This window comes from Rhipicephalus sanguineus, chromosome 7 (assembly GCF_013339695.2).
Source record: "Rhipicephalus sanguineus isolate Rsan-2018 chromosome 7, BIME_Rsan_1.4, whole genome shotgun sequence".
NCBI classification, from domain to species: domain Eukaryota; kingdom Metazoa; phylum Arthropoda; class Arachnida; order Ixodida; family Ixodidae; genus Rhipicephalus; species Rhipicephalus sanguineus.
The window spans coordinates 128,382,155-128,405,020 of NC_051182.1; the positions used below are offsets into that span (position 1 = coordinate 128,382,155).

The following is a 22,866-nucleotide window of genomic DNA, read 5'->3' on the forward strand; positions in this document are numbered from 1 at the left end:
AAAACTACGATATTATTATGACAGACGCCGTAGAGAAGGGCTCCGGAAATTTTGACTATCTGGTATTCTTTAACGTGTACCGATATCGCACAGTACACGGGCATCTAGCATTTTGCCTCCATTGAAATTCGACCGCCACGGCCGGGATCGAACCCGCGACCTTCGGGTCAGCAGCCGCGCACCGTAACCGCTACACCACCACGGCGGACGCAAAGAAAGCGAGGAAGCTGAAGACAGAACACCCCTGAAAATGCACCCTCTACTCGGCCAATCCCCTGCATTGGGTATGAGCCATGCACAGACGACAACAACAACGACGCTCAACTACCATCCACCCCATCCACTTGGTCCGCAACGTGGACCATGTGGATTACGCAAAAACCGGGATCAATGCTTCCTATAAAATATCCTCCGAGAGAACCAGGCCTCTCATCATTACCGGTGACTTCAACATTGATTTATCACGACCCAACAACGCCTGGTCCTTATACCGCGTGAAAGACGGTTTGGATGTAGACAGGGCATCAAAAGACCTCGCTGCCACATTCAGAATAGGAGACATCATAGATCATTTCATCGTAAGAGGCATCCAGGATTTCCAGCAGCTGTACTATACCTCGCACTTCGCTGCACTTAGACCCCTCGTAGCCGCGATCACGAACGGATCCGCTTGACAAGTCCGGTCCAGCTGCTGGGGCTTCTTCTTCTTCAGTGGTTATTCAGGAAAGGAAAAAGGCACCTAATTTCTGTCTGCCTATAGGCGACACGGCGCAGTGCCTTGTAGGGGTGGGGGTAAGGAGGGAATAAAAGAATAGTAAGAAAATAGAGAGAAAAGTGATAGGAGCACATCCATCCAACGAAGAGAAAAGAGGACAGGAAAGATTGGGAAATGGTCACGGGAGTTCAGGGACGGGTCCGCGAAACACAGCTAGAGGCACGGTGCACAACATCGGCGAAGCGGCGAAGGCCCCGTCGATGAGCGGCGCACGGTATAGCGGGCGAGGAGACCGTCACGGGGCGCCGGTCAGCGAGAGGTACGAGGAGTAATCCAGGACATCGCGGCAGGCACGTCCGTCTTGCTTGAAATCCAGCGAGCTTTTCTCCTGGGGCTCACTGATCAAGGTGATGATGACCTTGTTCAAGAACTTTCAAGAACCCCTTTCACACATGCACACCGGTTCGTGAAACGTGCGTGCGTTCTCCGTAATAACGGACAAGTATAAGCATTACAACTGTAACTGTGACTGTACCGTACTTGCAGTGCGTCTGAGCGCTCCACTCGGCTGTGCGTATATCTAGGGAAACATTCCTGAATTAAACTTAGTTGCGAGCAACGCCAGTCCTGTGCATCTGTGTTCCTTCTTTGTCTTGTTCGGATTCGCGCTATCCAGTATTGAAGAATATAAGCACTACATATCAGCTTACCACGTCTGGTGTTGGTAACATCCATGTTGCTGTTGGCATCGTTACGCAACTGCATGTAAACAACTGGTTATAAAATACATGTGCTACGCTTCAACATATGAGTGTGCGTATGCCACTTCCACATTTCCCTAGCGTCATTCCGTAACGTTTCGCTCAATGTGAAAAATTAACCACAGTCACCATCCGGCGCATGCTTCGCATAACATCGATTCCCACGGTGCGTGGGACCTGCCGAATTTTTTTATTTTACGATTTCCGAATGAACTTCGCAGGACTATAAATAATGTTGTTTCATTCATCAAGGAGGCTACCGTGCTGATATTATGAGAGTCCTTGCTAATTTCTTTTCTCATTTAATGAGAATTCTGACTGGGCCTATTTTAAATATATAATTGTATTTAAATCGCAAGAGTCTGGTTAAAAGAAATCAGGGGCGTAGCCAAGGGGGGGGGGGTTGGGGGGGTTCAAACCCCCCCCCCGAAATTTTTCAATTTTGCTTGCGTATATATACACGCACACATACAAACGCACGCACGAACATACATAAAGCATGGTTGAACCCCCCCCGAAAAAAATTTCTGGCTACGCCCCTGAAAGAAATCATCACTCTGATATTTCTGTGTGTTTAAAAACCATTTTTCTTAAATTTTTGTTTTTATATTTTTTTCTTCACAACTTCCACTGCCGCGCGATTCATGACCAGTCCCCTATATAGTGGGTTGGGCCATTCCGTCAGAACCCGACTAACCAACCAATTCTTTACCAAAAGCTCTAGATCTACGTCTGCCTTTGTTTTTGGGACCATGGGTGAGTCATCCGTTCATTAACTGCAAACTTGCTCGAACCATGCAGTAAAACGAGTAAACACAGCTGACTTCATGCGCACTAAATATGTGCTACGTCTGCGCGCTCAAATGATATCTTATAAGACACGAATTATACCGGTAGTTGCTGGATTTCCCGCAGAAACACCTTCCACCCATCTCTCATTAATTTTCCTGGTGGCACTTTTTGACGTGATTATGTTGTCAACTGCATACACAAACGCAAATGTGTCACCATTCAACGAGTGCGACTGTTCACGTCTGCGTTTCTGAAATAACCTAATCGGTAATTTGTACGCATGGCATGCGTCACAAGCAGCTTCTATAGGGTACTGGTACTATATAACATGGCGCATGCGACCATGCCAGCGCAGCTTATTCGTTGCTGCGGTTAACCTTATTAACGCGATAAAGAAGCGGCCGGAACGTGTATATGTGACACATCTGTGCCTGAATAACCATAGAACCTGCGTGTAATGTGCTGATGACATTCTCGTGACGTCACGAACCTAGCTTCCCACCGTGCTTGGTACAACAACATGGCGGCTTCATTGACGTAAGTGCAATTAAGCCACCTATTGGTTCACGGACAGTCGAATATTGGCAGCCACTGTCATCGCCACCACCACACTAAAATCCCTAGATATTGCTGCCTCAGGAAATCTATAGTCGGTCGCAACCTAAGAATACATACAAGCTCCGCCCTTAGAACTACGCGCGCCTGCCATTCGTCGGTGCCAAGAGTAGTGCGACGCGGTTCAGGGGCGTAGCCAGAAAGTTTTTTCGGAAGGGGGGGGGGGGGGGGGGTCAGCCATACTGTATGTATCTACGTGCCTGCGTTTGTATGTATATATATACGCAAGCAAAATTGAACATTTTCGGGGGGGGGGGGGTTGGAACTCCCCAATCCCCCATGGCTACGCCCCTGACGTGGTTTCCGTTGTAACCGTAAGTATTTTTTCGCTGCTAATGCAGATACTACGCATATTATTAATTAAATGTTCGTCGTCCCTACTTAAAGTATTACGTTCCCCCGTGTAGTGATGTCGCGGAATCTTACTGAAATTTTCTGAGAAGTTCGAGTTTCTCGACCGAAAACCAGCGACACGAACTGTATGGGAAAATCAGCTCGCCGAAATACCCGAAGAGTGCTCGACGTCACGGAAATGAGCAAATGCAATTGGATGGGGCACCTGCAAGTTCTCTCTGAGTGGTACAGCGACGGCAGTAGGTGGAGCTTACATAAACTTATTCTTAGGCTGCAACCGACTTCTTTATATTGCACAACTACAGCTGCAGCAGAGGCATTGGAGCGATGGCACCTGTGAAGAAGCATGACACGCTATTACCATTTTTTTTTTCGCAGGAACCGAAAGCTTCCTCGATACGACGGGCGTTAGTAAGTTCACCGCATATGTTACGTTCCCTTCATTAGTTTTTTTTTTTTCGAGCGCAGTGACGAGAGTTAGTACCTCATTATTATTTTTGTCCGGTGCTTTCCTCCGCAGCAGCGATGTCGCAATTCGGCAAGCATATATTGCATTTTTGTTAGCCCTCTTTCCACGACACGCTTGTAAATGCAAGTGCATACGTTTGATGTTCTGCCGGTTTCTCTTTCTCTCTCTCTCGTTCTTTTTCCAGAACAGACTTACGCGGTCACGGAGGTAAGGATACTGTCCGGTTTTAACTGGTGGCCGCGGGTAGGGGGCCGGCCCTCACCTGATTTAACGCGAAGTTTTGATTATACACTAGGATTTGCATTAAACCCTTTCTTTCTTTCTTTCTTTCTTTCTTTCTTTCTTTCTTTCTTTCTTTCTTTCTTTCTTTCTTTCTTTCTTTCTTTCTTTCTTTCTTTCTTTCTTTCTTTTTCTTCTTTCTATCTATCTATCTATCTATCTATCTATCTATCTATCTATCTATCTATCTATCTATCTATCTATCTATCTATCTATCTATCTATCTATCTATCTATCTATCTATCTATCTATCTATCTATCTATCTATCTATCTATCTATCTATCTATCTATCTATCTATCTCATTGCACAATGCTCCCTGCGCGTGTTTGGCAGCGCAACACTTTAGTTGATACAGGCAACACCGACTGTCATGCGTTCATATCCAGGCAACAATGAAATGTAGGCAACGTGAAATGAGAAGTCACCTCGATAAACTATCAGATTGCCATATCAGAAACGGCCGATCACCGACAAGCCCACGATCGAGAGAGCATCATTCATTGGAAAACGGCGCATACAAAACCACATGTGACCAGCGCAGCTTCGAGGACCGCATATCTCTACACTCGCCGGCGCCGGGTTTTTCGTGTACGCAGCCACTGAAATTTGTGAGTTATAAAAGCTTAGCTTAAAAAAGAAAATTAATGGCTTTCGCGTAGCAGTCGTGAGGCCACGAGGTGCGAGAGGTCGAGCCATTTTTTCCTTTCCAGCACGCATGTCTCTCTCCAATCGTCTCAACTCATCTGAGCCGAGTCCGTGACGTAACCCTCCAGTAAGCCCACGTGATGATTACGTCACTAACTGTGCCTCCGAAAGCGGCTCTCTCTTTGGTTTACACCCTTTTATTGTCGCGCGGTGCGTACACGGGAAAGGTTCTTTTGTGTTCCCCGGTTTTTCACTTAAATCTCCGGGTTCGCGCTGCTGCTGAGTGCTGGCCGTCTTGGTTTACACCCTTTTATTGTCGCGTGGTGCGTACACGGGAATGGTCCTTTTGTGTTCCCCGGTTTTTCACTTAAATCCCCGGGTTCGCGCTGCTGCTGGCCGTCAGCGTGCCGCAGGAGCTACTCTGTGACGTCATCAAGCGTCGTGCTTGTGACGTCACTCTGAGCTTATGACGTCACTTTTCGAACATTCTCACACCTCCGAGAGAAAGGGCATTCGCGAGATAATTAAATTTTCAGCTGTTTTCACGACAGGTTATTGATCGGCGTAATGCTCTTTCGGATGAGATCGTAACTCCCTTTACCAGAGCACACGGCCTATTTTACCAGGTTTATTGCCATATGCCGAAAGCTGTGAAATCCACGTCAAATTAGGCGATGGGTTGAACGTCGAGAAGCTCCCATAGCGGTTCTCAAGGAACGTGGTATAGCGGAGGACTCCAAGTGCATTTTTGACCGCATGACATTCTTTAAATTGCGCATCAAACCCGGGTCAGAAACCTAATCCACGACCTCAAGCTCAAGCCACTACAATTCAGTAGGCGCTGTGTGGGACGGGGGTAAACAGCTGTTGGCACTTCACTGTGAAATATTTGAAAAAAACAACAATAACAACAACTTTTTGCTCCATTCACTGCCGAATTAATCAAGACAACAGAGCTCTTTGCTGAGCTAGTTGATTCATTACTTGAGGAAAAGATAGGTATGGCGCATAAACGACAGAGACGAAGTGACAAACACGGGCGACAACTTCAACTGTTTATTAGCAGAAACCACGCTGATTTATACATGCTGCCGACCAAGGTAATCTCATTACAGATATAGTAACATGGATGAACTAACAAATTATCATGAGCCAGTGATCCAACAGAGTCGAAAGACATACACCGGAAACTGCGTTGACATGGGCTGTAAAATCATGCGACACAGTATCGACGCAGTTTCAGCGACACAGTTTCGAAAGAGAAATATTACCTGTTGCGCAGTGGATACTCATATTAATTCACGCGATGCAGCAAACGACGACGATCAACATAGACCCCAACGACTACGGTATCGCCGCCCTGGCGTTGCCTCTGGGATTCGCGGCCGGAGACATCCGCCACCTGGCCAGCACAGTGCCGGCTCTCGTGAACATCGTCAAGGCGCAGATCGTCATCGAGAGGTGAGTGATTTGTGACAGTATCCTCGGGTATTAAAGGACACCTAATACACGAGATAACGGGCAACTTGTAGAATGGACAACTCAATCAGTGAGTTGAGATGGAATGAATCGATGGTCACTTGGAGTGATGGAACCAGGAGATGGGAAGCGCGGCCGAGGACGGCAGATAGTTAGGTGCAGCGACAAAATGAGGACATTAGAACGCACAGCACATACGACGCGTGGGGCGGTGTCGTCGATTTGGATTTTATACGGAACATCACGGCGACGGCGACGCCAAAAATGCTTCTGGAGTGTCCACACGATTTCTATAGCAGTAAAAACAGTAGACTATTGGCTATATACTGTCCTTCAATTTCCACACCAACTCTCCGGGACATATCAGACTGACGGTGTTTGCCCGACCCTGGTTGTTCTAAAGCGAAGCATGGTGGTAGATTTGGCTAGAGTGCCGTTCATGATCTTGGACCTGTCTTTGTTGTGGTCCCTGTTTTCGTCTGCGCTTTAAACCCAAAGCGAAGCTTTCTTGACCAACTTTATCGGGTTTTCCTGAGCGCTAACTGCTTCCCTTATCAAGAAAGTTCCTGTCCGATCTTTCAGTGATCGAGGAATCGAGCCTTCGGCATCTCTTTTCTTGAACACAGCAGCCAGATGCGCAGTTCACTCCCAGTTCGGTCCTGTAGGAGCTGTAGTCGTAGGCGGAGTCGCGCATGCGCAGACACCTCATCACAATGCAGTGGATCGCGGTGTGATATATAACTTTGTCGAGCCTCGACTAAGCAGAGCTTCAGTTTTCGTACGAAAAGAAAAAAAAAACGAAAAAAAACGTGAGCTTTGAGATTTCTCTTTTTCTTTTTGATCAAGTTATTATCGCGAAAAAAAAACATTTTCGGAAGCATATTGATCGGCTTAACTGTAATTTATTACGTGTGTGGTGTTCGTCCAATTGCACGAGAATTACTTATGAATAGCAGTGGGGCTATCCAGTGATGCTTTCTGAAGTGCTGTGGTATTGTCAAGTTAAATACATTTTGTCGTCTCGGACATGGCTTACGCGGGGAAACGCTGATCGGCTCACAGGACGACTATAGTGCGCGCCGTCTGTGAGTTACTCGCCAAGTTGGCGGAATCTGACGCAAAAGTGCAGTCGGGCAATGTCTCCAATGGTAGGGTAGATGCTTGATTGGCTCAGAGGGCAACTAAATCGAAACTGATTGGCTCTGAATGTCAAGTTGCCAAGATGGCGGAACTTAATAATAATAATATCTGGGGTTTAACGTCCCAAAACCACGATATGATTATGAGAGACGCCGTAGTGGAGGGCTCCGGAAATTTCGACCACCTGGGGTTCTTTACGTGCACCTAAATCTAAGTACAAGGGCCTCAGACATTTTCACCTCCATCGAAAATGCAAGCCGCCGCGGCCGGGATTCGATCCCGCGACCTTCGGGTCAGCAGTCGAGCGCCATAACCACTAGACCACCGTGGCGGGGCCTGGCGGAACTTGACAATGTCCTCAGTAGTATCGGGCAGATGCTGACGCTGACAGATATCCGCTTGCCCATAAGTAATTATTCTCTTGGCATTAATTTATTAACCGTACATTGGCGCTCAGCTTCCGATCGATGTTGCTTATCACTACATTTATCTAAATTCTCAGGCAGGCCAGCGCCCGGCGGGAGAGCTGCTACATCTGCGCACTGTTCACTCTGGTAACCATGGCGATCACCGTCTCCATTTGCATTTTTCTCTACCTAGGTAAGACTTTTTGCATATGACAAGTCGTTGACGTACCTCAAGAGAGAGAAACTTTATTTCTGTTAACATGGTTGTTTGCGGCCGGAGGTGGGTGGTCGACCACCTAATTCCACGCAGCCGTGGGCTTGGGCCGATAGCCTATAGACGATGATTCGCTCAGAGGATTTCATTACCGACGGTTGCTTCGTCCGCGATGCCGAGCACCGCTCGCCGATCAGGGCTTCGCCCCGTCCGCGATGTCCTCGCTCCTCTCGCTGATCGTCGCCCCGTTCATGAACTTCTTTGAACGCTTCCATCCTTTCTTTCCTATCATTCTTTTAATCCCACCTTATCCCTCCCTCGAGAGCCACTGCTGAGGTGTCCTCCCCTCCAAGAGACAACTGTGGGGCTCTCTTCTTTCTTCACTTCCTATTTATTTATTACTATGCAGCCGGTAGATGCAGCCGTTGTGATACGTCTGCATCTACCGTAACACCATAGGCGGGCGCAGGGTTCCCCATTAGAAGGGGGGGGGCAATGATTCATCGCAACCACCCCTGCCCCCCCCCCCTGTTGGTCAAGTCCAAAGAACACGCTTCACAATGGACGAAAAAAACAACAACAAAGCGATGACGTGCGCCTGACAACGACCTGCCTTTGGTCCCTGGCTTTCCTGCAGTAAAGATGGGAAGTAAACAGTTCTTGGAATGCGACATCAGGGTACAGTGGATACTTGGGCGTGTTGGTACGACATAGCGGAAAGAAAACAGCGCGAAAGACGGAGCCCAAGGAAAGAGGGAGACACATACAACAGCGCTGTTTCTGTTTCTGTTCAGCGCTGTTTGTATTTTCCTTTATTTTGTGCTCCGTCTTTTGCGCTGTTTTCTTTCCACAATAAGGGGCCGCCATTATCATCAGGAACCTGCGTGGCCGTAACTGAGTAAACGTATGGAGCAGATTTGCCCCCCCCCCCTCCCCCATAATTTGTAAAATAGTCTACAGCACTGTTCACCAGCTGATAACTGGTCCTCGGGAACTTGGGCTTGTCAGCTGAGCCTCCCGCTGGTCCTCTGTTTGTGATTGGATAGAAGTTATTAGTAGATTCTTGTGGCATTGCCAGACTGTGTGGTGGAACGTGTTCGGCAACTTGTAGAACTTGCAGTCTCTTCCATATGTTGCGGGATAAATCGCGTGTAATAGCAGAAGCGCCGTGGAGGTAATCGCCCACTTGGAGTCGGTGCAGTATGACGGCTTATTCTTTGCTTAGCTTTCTAAATAAGCAAACAAAACAGACAAACCAACCAACTTTTATAAAAAAAAAGGTATTTTAAGCCTGCATAAGCGTTTAGGAATGCGATGCACCGATAAACGTCTTCGGTGCCCTTACACACAACTGCACACGCCGAGATGACGCCTCGAAATTATAATTATAGATAGCGCCGTTGAAAATTTTTAGCGTGAATCTTCAAAGAAAGCTACAGAGGAGCAATTCGCATCTGTTTGTACTGAAGTACCACCGAGCAGCGAGAAATGCTGTCGCGTGATAACCGTTTAACCAATTGGAACAAAACTCGTTGTACCTGAAAGATTAAGGCTTTGTCCTAGCAACATTAGTAATAAAAATTGCGAATCGAAATATCGTACTTTATTTTTTCTAATTAAACGAAAGCGCTTCCCAACTAGTCGAGTGCGCATAAATTTATTGAATGAGTTCATCGAAAGAGCAGCGTGTTTTCATGTGGGTAGTGCCATCAAGATAGCACATATCCACTACAGAACAGTCTTCTTTAACTCTCAAGTCTACCCAAGTGAGCCAAAAGTTATCCGAACGCTAGGGCCTAGCGCCATTAAAGACACTTAAACGGAACATTAAGGTCGCCCAATGTTTTATGCTGCACTGTAGGTAGACTTCCTTTGTAACGGCTGTAGCGTTGTACTAAAGTGTTTACACGCGTTTTCCGAACTACGCACGACGCCAGCTTTATCTACACCGCAGTTGACGTCATCAGCTCGCCGATAAGCACCGTGATCGTCTACGTCACCCAGCAGACCATACAAGTGCCCTGAACAGGCGGCACCGCCTCCCGGCCGGGTTTTCGGTGACGACACCGTGACGTCACCTTAACGGCCGCCGCCGTGACTCGGACCCGGCGTTCTCAAGTCCGCGAGCATCTCGCATGCCTCACGTGAAGACCAGAAGGAACTCGATGACAGAGTTGTTACGCGGGTGCCGCGAAACGATAATAATAATTGTTGTGGTTTAACGTCCCGAAACCACTATATGATATGAGGGACGCCGTATAGTGGAGGGCTCCGGAAATTTCAACCGCCTGGGGTTCTTTCAACGAGCACCGTAATCTATGTATACACGGGCTCTGGCATTTCGCCTCCCTCGAAATGCGGCCGCCGCGACTGGGATTCGATCCATATATGGAATTATATACGGCTTTATATGTACACCTGTTTGATCATATATAGCCATATATAAAACCCATATATGACACGTTTCTATGGGAGAAGCCGTGTGCCCTTGCGAACCAATCTGACAGGAGAAGATGACGAATCCAATACCTGGTGTGCTGGTAGACTGGTGACGATCTGGCGTCCATCGAAGTGCTGCTGACGCTGCCGCGATTCGATCCCGTGACTTTTGCCTGAGGCCGCGAACTACAGGAGTTAACGAAGTGCCAAAAGACGTTGATCATTTGGGGCAGTTAAAAAAAAAAAAGACTTCCGTACCGACACTTTGTGTTCGCCCCTAACCTAAATGCGACCGCAGGCAATCGAACCCACGCCCGCGAGTTCAGCAGCGCGACATTTTGTGTGCTAAGCTATACCGGGGCAGCTAACGTTCTGGCATACCTTGCGTGGGTTAAGCACAAGAAAGACGTAGACTTTGTTATAGCTGGCGATTATAATGTGGCAGCATTTTAACCACGTGGTACAGTTGCGGTGACAGTTGCTCAATGTCACTTGTGGGTGGGTGGTACTTGTCTGACGTCAGTTGTTGCACTGTGTTGACTACCGTTCTTACAACAATGTCATATATATGTGTACTCATATGACTCATGAAGGTATTGTCAAGAGTAGCTCGTCCCTCCAGGAGTACGCCAAGGAACGCTGCTCGTGATGTGCACATCAGCACATCATAACCAGCACTTCGTTTCGAGTAACTCGCATTATATTCGTATTCTATATCCGCTGCAACGCCAGCCAGCAGCCGCCGGGTACAGATCGTTTACGTAAGCGTTTGCCTAACATAAGCGTTGGTGGTGGCGCTCGCCCAACGTCAATTGGTTGCGCTGTCAGCTATCCGCTTTTGAATGGTGTAATAAGCATTGCATATTTACATTCATGACTCGGCAAACTGTAGTGTCGCTATAGTATTGGCATCTTTATTTTAGCGCTACACATGAGAGACGACAGTGAAGTCGCTACTAACAAGTCATTTATTGCATTGAGTTGCAATGAGAACCAGCCCGTATCGGCCCCCTATCGTGATAAAGAGTGCGCGAGTGACGCCGGTATAATAAATAAAAGACGGTCTAATAACGTGATACACGATAACAGAGCCCCGGGTGCATATGCACAAATACACGATGTTTTACTATGGTACGAAATACGAAATGAAATTCGCGACACAAACATATGCGAAGTAAAAAAAACGCGTATAATACACGCGTGTAGAAAATATTAAAAAAAGGAAATTAAAAACATGTGCGACCCCCAAACCGTCGCGGTGGCCTAGCGAGTGCGCAGGGAGGCGTCAGTCCGCGGTGCTGCCTTTCAGTCGCCACCCCGGTGCCAGCCGTAGACGGCCAGCACGGCCGCGGCAAGCAGGGACATCACGTCGACGTCGACGGCGACGGCCTCGGAGGCTGCCGGCTTCTCATTCTCGTCCCCGCCTTCCTTCTTCTTGGGCTCGGGCGGGGGCCTGGCGGGGCCCGGCTTCTTGCTCTTGAGTACGCAGAGTCCGGAAGGCATGTCGCACGTCGTGTCCTCCGGACAGAGCGAGCAGTACGGCGCCGGGTAATAGAGCGGCTTTCCCGCCAGGGGCGCCTTGGGCCCGTACAGGCAGACGTAGATGTTGAAGTATTTCTGCGGCAGCAAGGTATTGGACATGATGTTTCGCGTGTAGCTGCAGCCGACGGCGTACGTGTCGGCGGCGGCCATCTGGACGAACTGCTCAGTGCCGGGCGTCTCGACGAACTTGGGAGCCTCTTCCTTCGGGAACAGGATGTTCTGGTCGAACCAGTCGCGCACCACGAAGCGCCATATGATGGGAATCGCCTTGTCGTCCGCCTTCTGGGGCTGCATGCTGATGCCCACGTCGGGGAAGTCGACCCTCCAGATGGCCCCCGTGTGGACGTGCAGGCTGCCGCCTTCGTCGGCACATAGCCGGGCCTTGGCCTCGGCTACCCTGGCCAGCTCGTCGTCCCAGCGCAGCTGGAGCATGTTGCCGGCCGAGGGGAAGTCGGCGAGCCGACCCAGGGCCAGGTGGGATCGGTAGTGGTTGTGCACCCACAGGATGCTCTGGCTCAGAAAGGTCGAGTTGACGAAGTACGTGATGCATTCGGTGTACGGCTGCGTCATGCACATGACGTGCGAGTCGTTGTACGGCGGCTTCTGGCAGAAGTCCGCGGGCCTCGGTATGTTCGGCGGTAGAGGCGGCGGCGGCGGCTGCTGCCGTAGTCTTAGGTCGTGGCCTCCAGGACGCGCTGATGACGACGGCTTGTAGCGAGAGTGAGAGACGTCAAGGCGGCCGAAGTGGCCGTGCCGAAATCTCGCCACTTTATTCGAAGGCCCTAGTACCAGCAGAGCGGCAGCGGCTGCCGGCGTCCAGCCTCCAGGAGCGTGAGATCGTTCCTAACTGCTCGCGCCTCGAGCGCTAGGCATGAGCTGCGCGATAGGCGCGGCGCGTAAATGGTAAAACGATGATGATGATCGTGAGCGGTGATGAAGATGCCGCTACAGATTACTCCCCCCCGCAGAAATGAAGCCGAAATGAAAAACTATGGGGGCGTATATACAAGGCTGGTGACGCGAGACAAAATGTCCGTGGGCAGTCTAGGTCGTCAGCGGTGAAGGACTGTCGGGAACCATTGGGTCTCTGGCGGGCGGCTCTGGGAGAAGCGTAGAGGGCGGGGAACTAGGCGAAAGTATGCTGGTGTCGTGCCCAGGCGGATCCCACGACGACATGAAGGGGCCTTTCGGTAGCGGACCGGTTGGCGCAAGTGAGCGCGGCTGGCAGATGGAGTTGAGGGCGGGTGCACAAGGGCCGGTGCGGGCGATGTGCGCGAAACAATGCGAAATGGCGCAGTGAAGCCACGACGAGCAACCATCGGTGAGTAGCTGCTGCGATGGGTCTTTCCTGTGCGGGCACAGCGCTGACGCGGACGTCGGCACAGCGCGCCTGCACAGTGGGCACATGTCAGGTGGGCGGCGTCCTGTGTCAAGGGCTCAGGAGCAAATCTGCGGTGACACCGAGCAGGCGTAGTCGCTGCAGGCTCGGATGATGCACCTGTGCGCGTTGAAGCACCCTCTGCAGGTGGCACAGGAGGGCTCGTGCGCTGATCAGGATGCTGGAAGCCGGTCGACGTGGCAGGCGTCACATGTGCGGCTCGCTCTGCCATTGGCGAACCAGCAGGCATGTCGTCCTCAGGCGCTTCCGTCATAGTAGCAGCGTCGCGCAAGTGCGGCCGAAGTTGGTAAGGGGCACGAACTTCTGCTGCGGTAGACGTCGAGGGCGACGCTGGTCGCTGCTGACAAGAGGCGCAGAGCTTAGAAGTCGGTGAAAGGTCGTTTTCGGGTACCGTCGACGGCGAAACCTCCGCGAGCGAGGGGCGAACAGTGGGCGAGAGGTTGTCCGTGTCAGCTTCCAGTTCGGGCGGCAAAGTTGCCAGCGTGGAAGCCGAGGTCAGGGACGTGTCGTGAGCCGGCGAGGACAGGGACGACGGGCGGATGGCGGGCATGCCTGATGGACCGTCGGCCGAGGTCGTCGAAGAAACGCACCTCGTGGCAGACTGGTCGATGGCAGATAGAACGTCGTCGGGTGCGAGAACCTCGGGCGTGGGAACCTGAACATCGTCGGGCTGGTCGTCCGGCGCGGGAACCACTGCGCTGGTGGCCGGACGAGAGGTGGAAAGAGACGTAGGCAAGGAAGGTAAGTCGCGGTCATGGGAGGGCTGCGGGCCGGGTGGTACCGCTCGCGTTGGCGGAGGGGAAACCCGGAACTCACGGGTCCCCGGTAGCGGGCGGTACGTCTCGCCGTAGCGGGCCAGCACCGCAGCGCAGAGGTCGTCGTATGGCTGCGGGCTGGATGACGACGCGGCGGACAGATGACGCAGCTCAGCCGGGAGGACGCCAAGCAGGATGTCATGCATTAGTGGCTGCGCGGTGACGCCATTCACCGCGAGGCAGGCGTCGAGCTGCCAGAACCACGCTCGTGGGTAGGCCGGGTGAAACGGCGGAACTGGAGGGCAGAGTCGCGGAAGCATGGCAGCGGGCCGCTCGGCGAAGGGCGTGTTCTCCGGGTCACCAATTGTAGCGAGAGTGAGAGACGTCAAGGCGGCCGAAGTGGCCGTGCCGAAATCTCGCCACTTTATTCGAAGGCCCTAGTACCAGCAGAGCGGCAGCGGCTGCCGGCGTCCAGCCTCCAGGAGCGTGAGATCGTTCCTAACTGCTCGCGCCTCGAGCGCTAGGCATGAGCTGCGCGAGAGGCGCGGCGCGTAAATGGTAAAACGATGATGATGATCGTGAGCGATGATGATGATGCCGCTACCAGCGACAGCAGGAGCCACGTATTAGGCCAGCGCATTCTTCGGGTCGTCGTCTGCCGTCGCGTGTCGGTGGCTGGCGTACCTCGAGCAGGCGGGATCTCGCGCATTGATTACGCTCGATGAAGAAGAGGCGTGCACGTGCAGCGGAGCTTCTTCTTCTTAACCTCAGGTGATGGCTCATACCCAATACAGGGGATTGGCCAAGTAATGAGGGCATTTTTTAAAAGCAGAGCTGTCAGGGTCGAGGTTGGCCGTGTGCTGCAGATGGAAAATTATCATCATGAACCGGCACCCACTCTCTTCCTCTTCTTTCTCTTCTGCTTCGCTTCCAGAAAATGTGCGCCGATATATATATATATATATATATATATATATATATATATATATATATATATATATATATTAATATATATATATATATATATATATATATATCATCACTCCGACGAAGGCCGGTCCCGCGGCCGAAACGTCAGTCCTTTACTGAACAATTTTTCCTACGTGCTTGATTTTTTTCAACTATATATATATATATATATATATGCATATATATATATATATATATATATATATATATATATATATATATCGGCCCCTATTGTGATAAAGAGTGCGTATGATGCCACTTGCACATTTCTCTAGCGTCATTCCGTAACGTTTCGCTCATTGCGTAAAATTCCGCAACAGTCACCATCCCGCGCATGCTTCGCATAACATCGATTCCCAACATGGGATCTGCCGAAATTTTTTTCTCAACCAGACTCACTGGGACTCAGACTCACCAACATATTACTCAGCCGTACTCACTCAGAATCACGGCTTCACCTGAGCCTGAGTGAGCCTGAGTGACTCGACTCATGAGTCCGTTAGCGTGAAATGAGCTTTTTTGATCATGACGGCAGTGCTCTTTAACGCCAATATCTCGCGTAATACAATACGCCTTTTGATCTTGTACCTTCAAATATGTGTAATCAGTGGTTTCAATCCAGTAAGAACATTTTTATAGAATACGCGACTCGCACCAGACGTTTTATGAAGAACTTCCTGTGAAAGAGATTGGAGGGGGAAGGACATGGCACCCCAGCCCCTACCTCACGCCTCCGATCAATATGTATTGAGGTGGCGCATGAACGCTCGTGCGTTGACATGTGTGTGAATAGAATTGACTATAGAGCCAATATAAGACTGATACCAATGCTGAAGATGAGTAGACAAGAGTATAGGTCGGCAATAGAAGGTGGAGCTCACTCAGACTGACTCAAGAAATATATTTTGCACTTAGGGCTCACTCAGACTCAGACTCACCAATATTTTCCTAAACCGGTCTCACTCGGAACCAAACTCACCAAAATATTACTCACCCGGACTCACTCAGACCGAGACTCACAGCCCGATCTGAGTCTGAGTGAGTCGACTCATGAGTGGTTTGCCGACCTATGGTTACATCAGACCGGAAAGCTCACGTGACGAACTTTGAATAAAGGCGCATCGCAGCAGAATTTGGTCAGAAAACAACGCCTATAGTCGTCCCAAATACCCAGCTGTGCCCCTTATTCTTTGCGTTTAATGTGTAGTGCTGACCGAATTCTGCTGCGAAGCACCTCTTTTTTTTTAAAGTTCGTCACGTGAGCTTTCCGGTCTGACGTAACCCAGATGGCGGATTTCCTACGCATCCGGAGCGCTCAGTTTCGGTACGTTTCGGTATCGCCTGGATTGGGGCCCTCCATTTCGATGATTGATATCTCAAAATACGCGTGCTTCTTGAGATTTAAAAAAAAATGGTGTGCCATAAATTGCCACGTCCTGCGACTTTTCAATATAAACAACTGCCCTCAGGTTAATAAATAGAAAGATCTATATAGTTAATGAGTTTTTGTTAATTGCTCATTTCAGTGTAACTTTAGGTGCGGCGAAGCTTTTCCGCCTCGGCGTATATAGAGTTCGTTTGCGAAGACGACAGAGGCCTGACAGTCATAGCATATTAATGAAAAATCTGTATTGTCTAACGAGAAAGAAACACCGTGTACATCGCTTTTAAATGTAGACAGACGACTATCGATGTCGACACAAGTGGGAAGTTTTACGGGAAACGAAATGCGAGGTAAAATGCGTGAAACGAACATGTGAAACGAACGAAAAAAAACTTAAAGCCAGCTCCTCGCCTGTGCAATCTAAGTAAACAGCAGAGCTGGCAACCATGCGCTACCACCACCTGGCGGACGCAGATTGAGTTGCTCCTCTTTATCTATACTGTCCTCCCTCCTCCTTTCCCTCCTCCTAACCCTCACGTCACTCCTCTTCACCCCCATTTCCATTTACACCCTCTTGGTAGACTACCAGGCTGTCGGAACGAAATGTTTTTCGTTTTGGGTTTAGTTTCGTTCCACCGCAAAAAGTTCCATTTCGTTTCTGTTCCGAAACGAAAAAAAAAATGTTCCGTAACGGTTCGTAACGGTTTTTTATGCATAAATTTGAAGTTAAGGTAATCATAAAAAACATAAAAATATATAAGCACAGTGACATCTTTGGACGTCGATACAGATATGACGTTTTACTTGTACGAAATACAGAGTAAAATGGGTGAGGTAAATATATGAAACGTAAGAAAAGCGTGCGTACGAAGACGCGTACGTAAAAAAATCATGAAAATAATACGTCCCCGGAATATCCGCTATGGTCTGACAATCTCGCGAGAAGCCGAACATTGGTGGTGCCGTCCTTCAGTCTGGAGTTACCTTTCTGTGGCTCCCAAAGGTAGCCATATAGGGTAACAATGTGGACTGAAGTAATTACTGTGTATGTCCACTGTATATGACTCCTAAAGGGAGCCACATACGGTAGCCGTACATCGTAACCACTTCAGTCCACGCCTTGGCGCCACCTGTGGATAGATATCGCGGCCGCGACGAGCGGGGACATCACGGCGACGGCTTCCGTGGCGGAATCGTCGGCGTGTTCCCTGTCGTATGAGCCCATGTCGCCATCCTTTTTGTGTTCGGGTGGGTGCTCGAACGACCGATCGGGTGGGGGCCTGGTTGCGCCCGGCTTCTTGCCCCTAAGCACGCAGAGACCCGTGGGCACGTCGCACGTCGTGTCTTCCGGACACAGCGAGCAGTACGGTGCCGGCTGGTAGACGGGCTTTCCCGCCGAGGGTGCCTTCGGCCCGTAGAAGCAGACGTAGAGGAAGAGGTTGGCCTGGGGCGCCATGTCCGGCATGTAGTTGCGCGTGTAGCTGCAGCCGAGCGCGTACGTATCGGCCGCGACCAGCTGGACGAAGTTTTCCGTGTAGGGGGCATCGTTGTACTCGAGGATCTGCTTCCTGGGCAGGGCGACGTTCTCGTCGAACCAGTTGCGGACCACGACGCGCCAGATGATGGGCGTCGTCTGGTGGCTCCCCCACTCGGTGTACACGTTGAGGCCGACGTCGGGAAAGTCATTGGTCCCGTACAGCGGGTCATTGGGGCTGCGAACGTCGCCGGTCCGCGTGGCGCACAGTCGGCCCTTGGCCTCGGCGACCCTGGCGAGCTCGTCGTCCCAGCGCATCTCGAGCATGTTGCCGGCCGACGGGTAGTCGGCGAGCCTGCCGAGGGCCAAGTGACTGCGGTAGTGATTGTGCGCCCACAGGATCCTGGTGTTCATGAAGGACGCGTTGGTGAAGTACGTGGTGCACGTCTGGTACGGATCGTCTTTGCACATGACGTGCGACTGGTTGTACGGCTTTTGGCAGAAGTTGGGTCTCGGCACGGGCACCGGTGGCGGAGGCGAAGGTGGCGACGGCAGCTGTTGTCGTAGCATTCGGTCGTCTTGGCCGCCCGTGCGCGCTGAAGGCGTCGGCTGTTGCTGCTCGGCCGTGCACGGCAGCAAGAACAGGAACCACGTAGTAGGCCAGAGCATTCTTCTTCTGTCGCCGTCCACCGTCGCGTGCCTGCGGCTCGAGCGGGGGCCGACTGTTTGTTTGTTTGTTTGCCCTGGGGAGACTGGCACATACCCACGAGGGGGATTGGCCACACTGCAATGATGACACTTGACGATGAAGAGGCGCACGCGACTGACCATTGTCTCATGCAGCCTGTATATACTCATTAGAACGTTGTCGCAGATGTGTCCGCGGAGCTGTTGGAGAAAAGGTTTTTAGTCGAACCAGCACGATTATCTTGCTAGATTCATAACTTGGTGTATTAAGTTCATACTGATTGAAATGAAATTTCTCATTAGCGGATCATTTTCATGGATACTGCCCGTGAACTGGAGAGTGGCGTATCGTAGAGCTTTACAAAGAAATCAAGGCAGCTTCTCTCTAGCTGTTCCAAGCCTGAAGGTACAAAGGAGATGGGCGGTATTCCTTGTTTCTCTTTATTTTAACACGAAAGCGTTTTATGCCGGGGTCTACCAAGTACATCCGTCACGGATATGACGTTGATAAAATGGACGCCAACGGGTGAGAAAGAAAAAAAAAACCAAGAAAAAGATACCCCGCTGGGAATCGAAACCACGACGTTTCGGCCGCGACGGCAAGCTAACTCGGGAGATGCTAGACACGGCGCGAACGCGCCTTATATCTTTCACACATTCTCTTTCGCGGCGGGCGGAGCGGGGCGGTGCCGCCGTCTGTGAGGTGTGAAAGGAAGTAATGCTTCACGATCGACACTTAGGGCTAGTTCACACAGCCGTCAAACGCTCCGTCACGTCAACGTCACGTCGCCGATTTCCGTCAGGGGAGAGGGTTTCCGAGACGTTTTCTCCGGAAAAAACGGTCGACGGTGTCGTAGAGCAGTGCTCTACGTTTCCGTCGCCGGCACGGGGACGGAGCCCCGCCCCTAGAAAACGGACCAATCAGAAGTTTACGTTTGGAGTTCCGAGTTCTGAGAAGAGCCACGCGTCTAGCATACGGCCCCCGGGTCCGTGGCCTTGAAACATTGAACGCGCGCCTGACTGAATGGGCCATAAAACGGGGGGACAAGTGGTTGCTTTTGTGCGTGTGTGTGTGTTTGTGGTGCGAGGAGGAGCGCCCAGCGGAGTCGGGAGAGCGCCAGCGAAGCATTTGAACTGCGTGGACAATTCCTATTTTGGTGCATCAGTCGGTCAACACTGCACAAAAACGTGCTGCTGTCGACGCTGCAACCGCCGTCGTCTGTTCGTACACTGCTACGTCGCGTCTGCTGTACGTTTTTTTGACGTGACGGTGACGTGACGGAGCGTTTGACGCCTGTGTGAACGATCCCTTACTAGCGCTTCCTCCGAGAGTGCACGCGATATCGGAGGTAATGGTTAAAGCGTCTCGATACCAGAGAGGTAGACTGGCCGTGCTGGCGTCGCCGAGGCACCCTTGACGCAGTTACGTTCTTTGCCTTTGGCTTCGTGTTAGCGTGCGTCGGCTCATCGGAGTAGTGCAGCTTCCACGTGCACCAACGGGATTTCTCCGCGGCCAACTGCTTCAATTGCGAGAGCACCGACTAACAAAACTGTTGCAATATGCGTTGCAGAAAGGGCGCGATTTCGATGGGCGAATGTCGTGCCTTGGTGGAGCGAGAGCCGCGCCTGGGAGACAGAGGCCAGCGGGACGCACGTGTTTGCGGCTCAGGCTACGAACCTCTACCTCCCGTGTTGCTGAAGCGCAGTGTGTGTTATGTATGCATGAGCACAGGCGTCGGCTACCCATTACTAGAAAGCGCACACCGTGCCGTTTCTTTCCTTAATTGACGACGCCTTGAAGAAGCGCGTACCGGGTACCAGTGTTGATTATGAGCTTGTTGATATCATCCTTGCGCGGGATTCACGATTCGCTGTGTCCAAATATATGTTCACACCGTCAGCTACCACAACGGTTTAATCATGATCATGGGCGTTAGTCGTCGCGACAGAGACATGCTGTCAACATGGGTGCATCCACGTCAAACGGTGCTATAGCTGCCAAACACGAATAGACATTGTACAAGCTCTCATATATCACTACACAATAAGCACTACTTCAGTGAAGACAAGTTTAACTTTCGTGTTATACCGATTCCTATGACAGAGGGATCAGCCATATTTTTTTCTCTTTCTTTCTCTCTCTCTCTCTCTCTATTTATCGCTTCCTCTTTCTTTCTATATATGTCTCTCTCTATTTCTTTCTCTCTGCTTACTTCTTATTCTCTTTTTTTTCTTTCTTTCTCTCTCGCTCTGTTTTTGTTCTCTCGCCCATCCGAGTCATTGCAACCTACGCCGGACAAATTGGCGCGGCGGGGAGAGCGCGCGCCGGGCGCACGTGTTCGGGGAGCGATGCAGAAGACGAAGAAGAGGACAAAGAGAGAGAGAGCGCCGTTCACGATGATGATATTTTTTTTGTCGCGTATGGACGGAGTTTTGCCGAGCTTAAACATATCCGCTGTTAAAACGCCTGTACGGTAACCTCGCATCAAGCGGCACGATTCGAGCTTCCAAATAGGGCACATTATTGGCAACACATCTCGGTAGTCCCTCAACTCACCTCAGCTAGCGGGCCGCGATCTCGAAATTTAGTCCCACAAGGACCGGGACACTGAATATGGTGGGAGCGGAAGGGGGCGAGTTTGAACCAAATGTCACCTAACGTTGCCATTTGAAAGTGCGCCTTTCCCATATCCCATATATGGATCATTTCTGAAGGAAAAAACATATCGATACTGATGTACACAATGACTAAAATCTGGACGGCGATTATGAACTATAGAGTTTTCGTCGCACCGTGATGTTCTGACTCATAGTGACCGTATGGAGCGCCTCACGAAAAAAAAAGTGCTTGAAACCAGTTCCGTCTTCGTAGCTTACCCGAACAAAGCGCTATTAATTGCAATAGGCGACAATATAATACAAGTGCCATTTAGCAAAGTCACAAAGCTTTATTCCGTGTAGAGCCGCGCGCCGCTAGCGGAAGGTCCCGCGTGTTTGAGACCATAGCGGTAGTCCAACACAGACGCAGAGCTTGCCTTTAGAGCAATATTAGGCGTGGACAACATGGCGACGACGATCTCGGCTAGTTCTTTCTTTCTTCTGTTGAATCAGTATGGATGAGATGGATACACCTTTATCGAACGTCCGGCAAGGTTTAAAACGATCCGGGCTTATGGCTCCCACGGGGGAACGTCAAAGCATTGTCTCAACGCCTCCAAGCAGAATGCCTCTTTAAAAATAGATCCTGTGTACTTCACTTGATTTCACTTAGTATTTAACGAGTTATATCATAAATCCAACTTTCATTTTGGTCCTAGCTAACTTTGTGCTCCTCCTTTGAACGTTAGCATTTTCACTAGCTCTTGCCGATCGGTTACTGACTTGTCTCTGTAGTGGGCGCGTGCCACATAATGAAAGGTTATCGGCATCACGAAGACGAAGACGAAGAAAACCATATGTGGTTACAGGTGCAAAATTGATGCGACGTTAATGTGAGTGCGCCGTTTTCATGTGTATTTAAGACTGAACAACGTGTCCAACCTGGGTACCTGTACTTGTGGTCATAACTAGCACTTACGAGAACCGTATCTTTAGCTCGTTTGAGCAATAGCGAGACAAACTTAAACAATGAACTTAAATGGCGTTCTTTTTGCTTGCATGCCACTAGGTTTCCTGCTAGGCGCTCAATCTTTGCGCTGTTCATAGTGCCACCAAAGTAGACAGCTAGGAGAGCTAGGTTCCCAGCTGGGCGCTCAATCTTTGTGCTGTTCATAGCGCCACCAAAGTAGACAGCTAGGAGAGCTAGGTTCCCAGCTGGGCGCTCAATCTTTGTGCTGTTCATAGCGCCACCAAAGTAGACAGCTAGGAGAGCTAGGTTCCCAGCTGGGCGCTCAATCTTTGTGCTGTTCATAGCGCCACCAAAGTAGACAGCTAGGAGAGCTAGGTTCCCAGCTGGGCGCTCAATCTTTGTGCTGTTCATAGCGCCACCAAAGTAGACAGCTAGGAGAGCTAGGTTCCCAGCTGGGCGCTCAATCTTTGTGCTGTTCATAGCGCCACCAAAGTAGACAGCTAGGAGAGCTAGGTTCCCAGCTGGGCGCTCAATCTTTGTGCTGTTCATAGCGCCACCAAAGTAGACAGCTAGGAGAGCTAGGTTCTCAGCTGGGCGCTCATCTTTGGGCTGTTCATAGCGCCACCAAAGTAGACAGCTAGGAGAGCTAGGTTCTCAGCTGGGCGCTCATCTTTGGGCTGTTCATAGCGCCACCAAAGTAGACAGCTAGGAGAGCTAGGTTCTCAGCTGGGCGCTCATCTTTGGGCTGTTCATAGCGCCACCAAAGTAGACAGCTAG

The 22,866-nt window shown here is 50.5% G+C and overlaps 3 protein-coding genes across 3 annotated transcripts; 1 reads left to right on the plus strand and 2 right to left on the minus strand.

The window, feature by feature from the left end:
- The first annotated feature begins 5,938 nt into the window (after positions 1-5,938).
- On the plus strand, positions 5,939-9,897 carry LOC125759148 (uncharacterized). Its single transcript, XM_049417498.1, has 3 exons — positions 5,939-6,093; positions 7,754-7,851; positions 9,827-9,897. Exons 1-3 carry the CDS (start codon positions 5,939-5,941, stop codon positions 9,895-9,897), a joined length of 324 nt encoding a protein of 107 aa, XP_049273455.1.
- A 1,719-nt stretch (positions 9,898-11,616) lies between these two features.
- Positions 11,617-13,505, minus strand: LOC125759149 (CRISP/Allergen/PR-1-like). Its single transcript, XM_049417499.1, has 2 exons — positions 13,352-13,505; positions 11,617-12,548 (listed from the first exon to the last, which is right to left on the minus strand). The coding sequence occupies exons 1-2, from the start codon at positions 13,503-13,505 to the stop codon at positions 11,617-11,619; spliced, it is 1,086 nt and encodes a 361-aa protein (XP_049273456.1).
- A 3,963-nt stretch (positions 13,506-17,468) lies between these two features.
- LOC125759150 (CRISP/Allergen/PR-1-like) lies at positions 17,469-18,375 on the minus strand. Its single transcript, XM_049417500.1, has one exon. It carries the CDS (start codon positions 18,303-18,305, stop codon positions 17,469-17,471), a length of 837 nt encoding a protein of 278 aa, XP_049273457.1. The 5' UTR covers positions 18,306-18,375.
- Positions 18,376-22,866: the final 4,491 nt, after the last annotated feature.

What these genes read in the sequence shown, in the direction of transcription:
- LOC125759148 (XM_049417498.1), top strand. Translation starts at nt 5,939, where the DNA reads ATGCAGCAAACGACGACGATCAACATAGACCCCAACGACTACGGTATC. An exon ending in GCGCAGATCGTCATCGAGAG is followed by an intron (nt 6,094 to 7,753) that starts GTGAGTGATTTG and finishes CTAAATTCTCAG; the next exon opens with GCAGGCCAGCGCCCGGCGGG. An exon ending in TTGCATTTTTCTCTACCTAG is followed by an intron (nt 7,852 to 9,826) that starts GTAAGACTTTTT and finishes TCTACACCGCAG; the next exon opens with TTGACGTCATCAGCTCGCCG.
- LOC125759149 (XM_049417499.1), bottom strand. Translation starts at nt 13,505, where the DNA reads ATGACGGAAGCGCCTGAGGACGACATGCCTGCTGGTTCGCCAATGGCA. An exon ending in GGGTGCTTCAACGCGCACAG is followed by an intron (nt 12,549 to 13,351) that starts GTGCATCATCCG and finishes CGTCGTCATCAG; the next exon opens with CGCGTCCTGGAGGCCACGAC.
- LOC125759150 (XM_049417500.1), bottom strand. Translation starts at nt 18,305, where the DNA reads ATGTGCAAAGACGATCCGTACCAGACGTGCACCACGTACTTCACCAAC.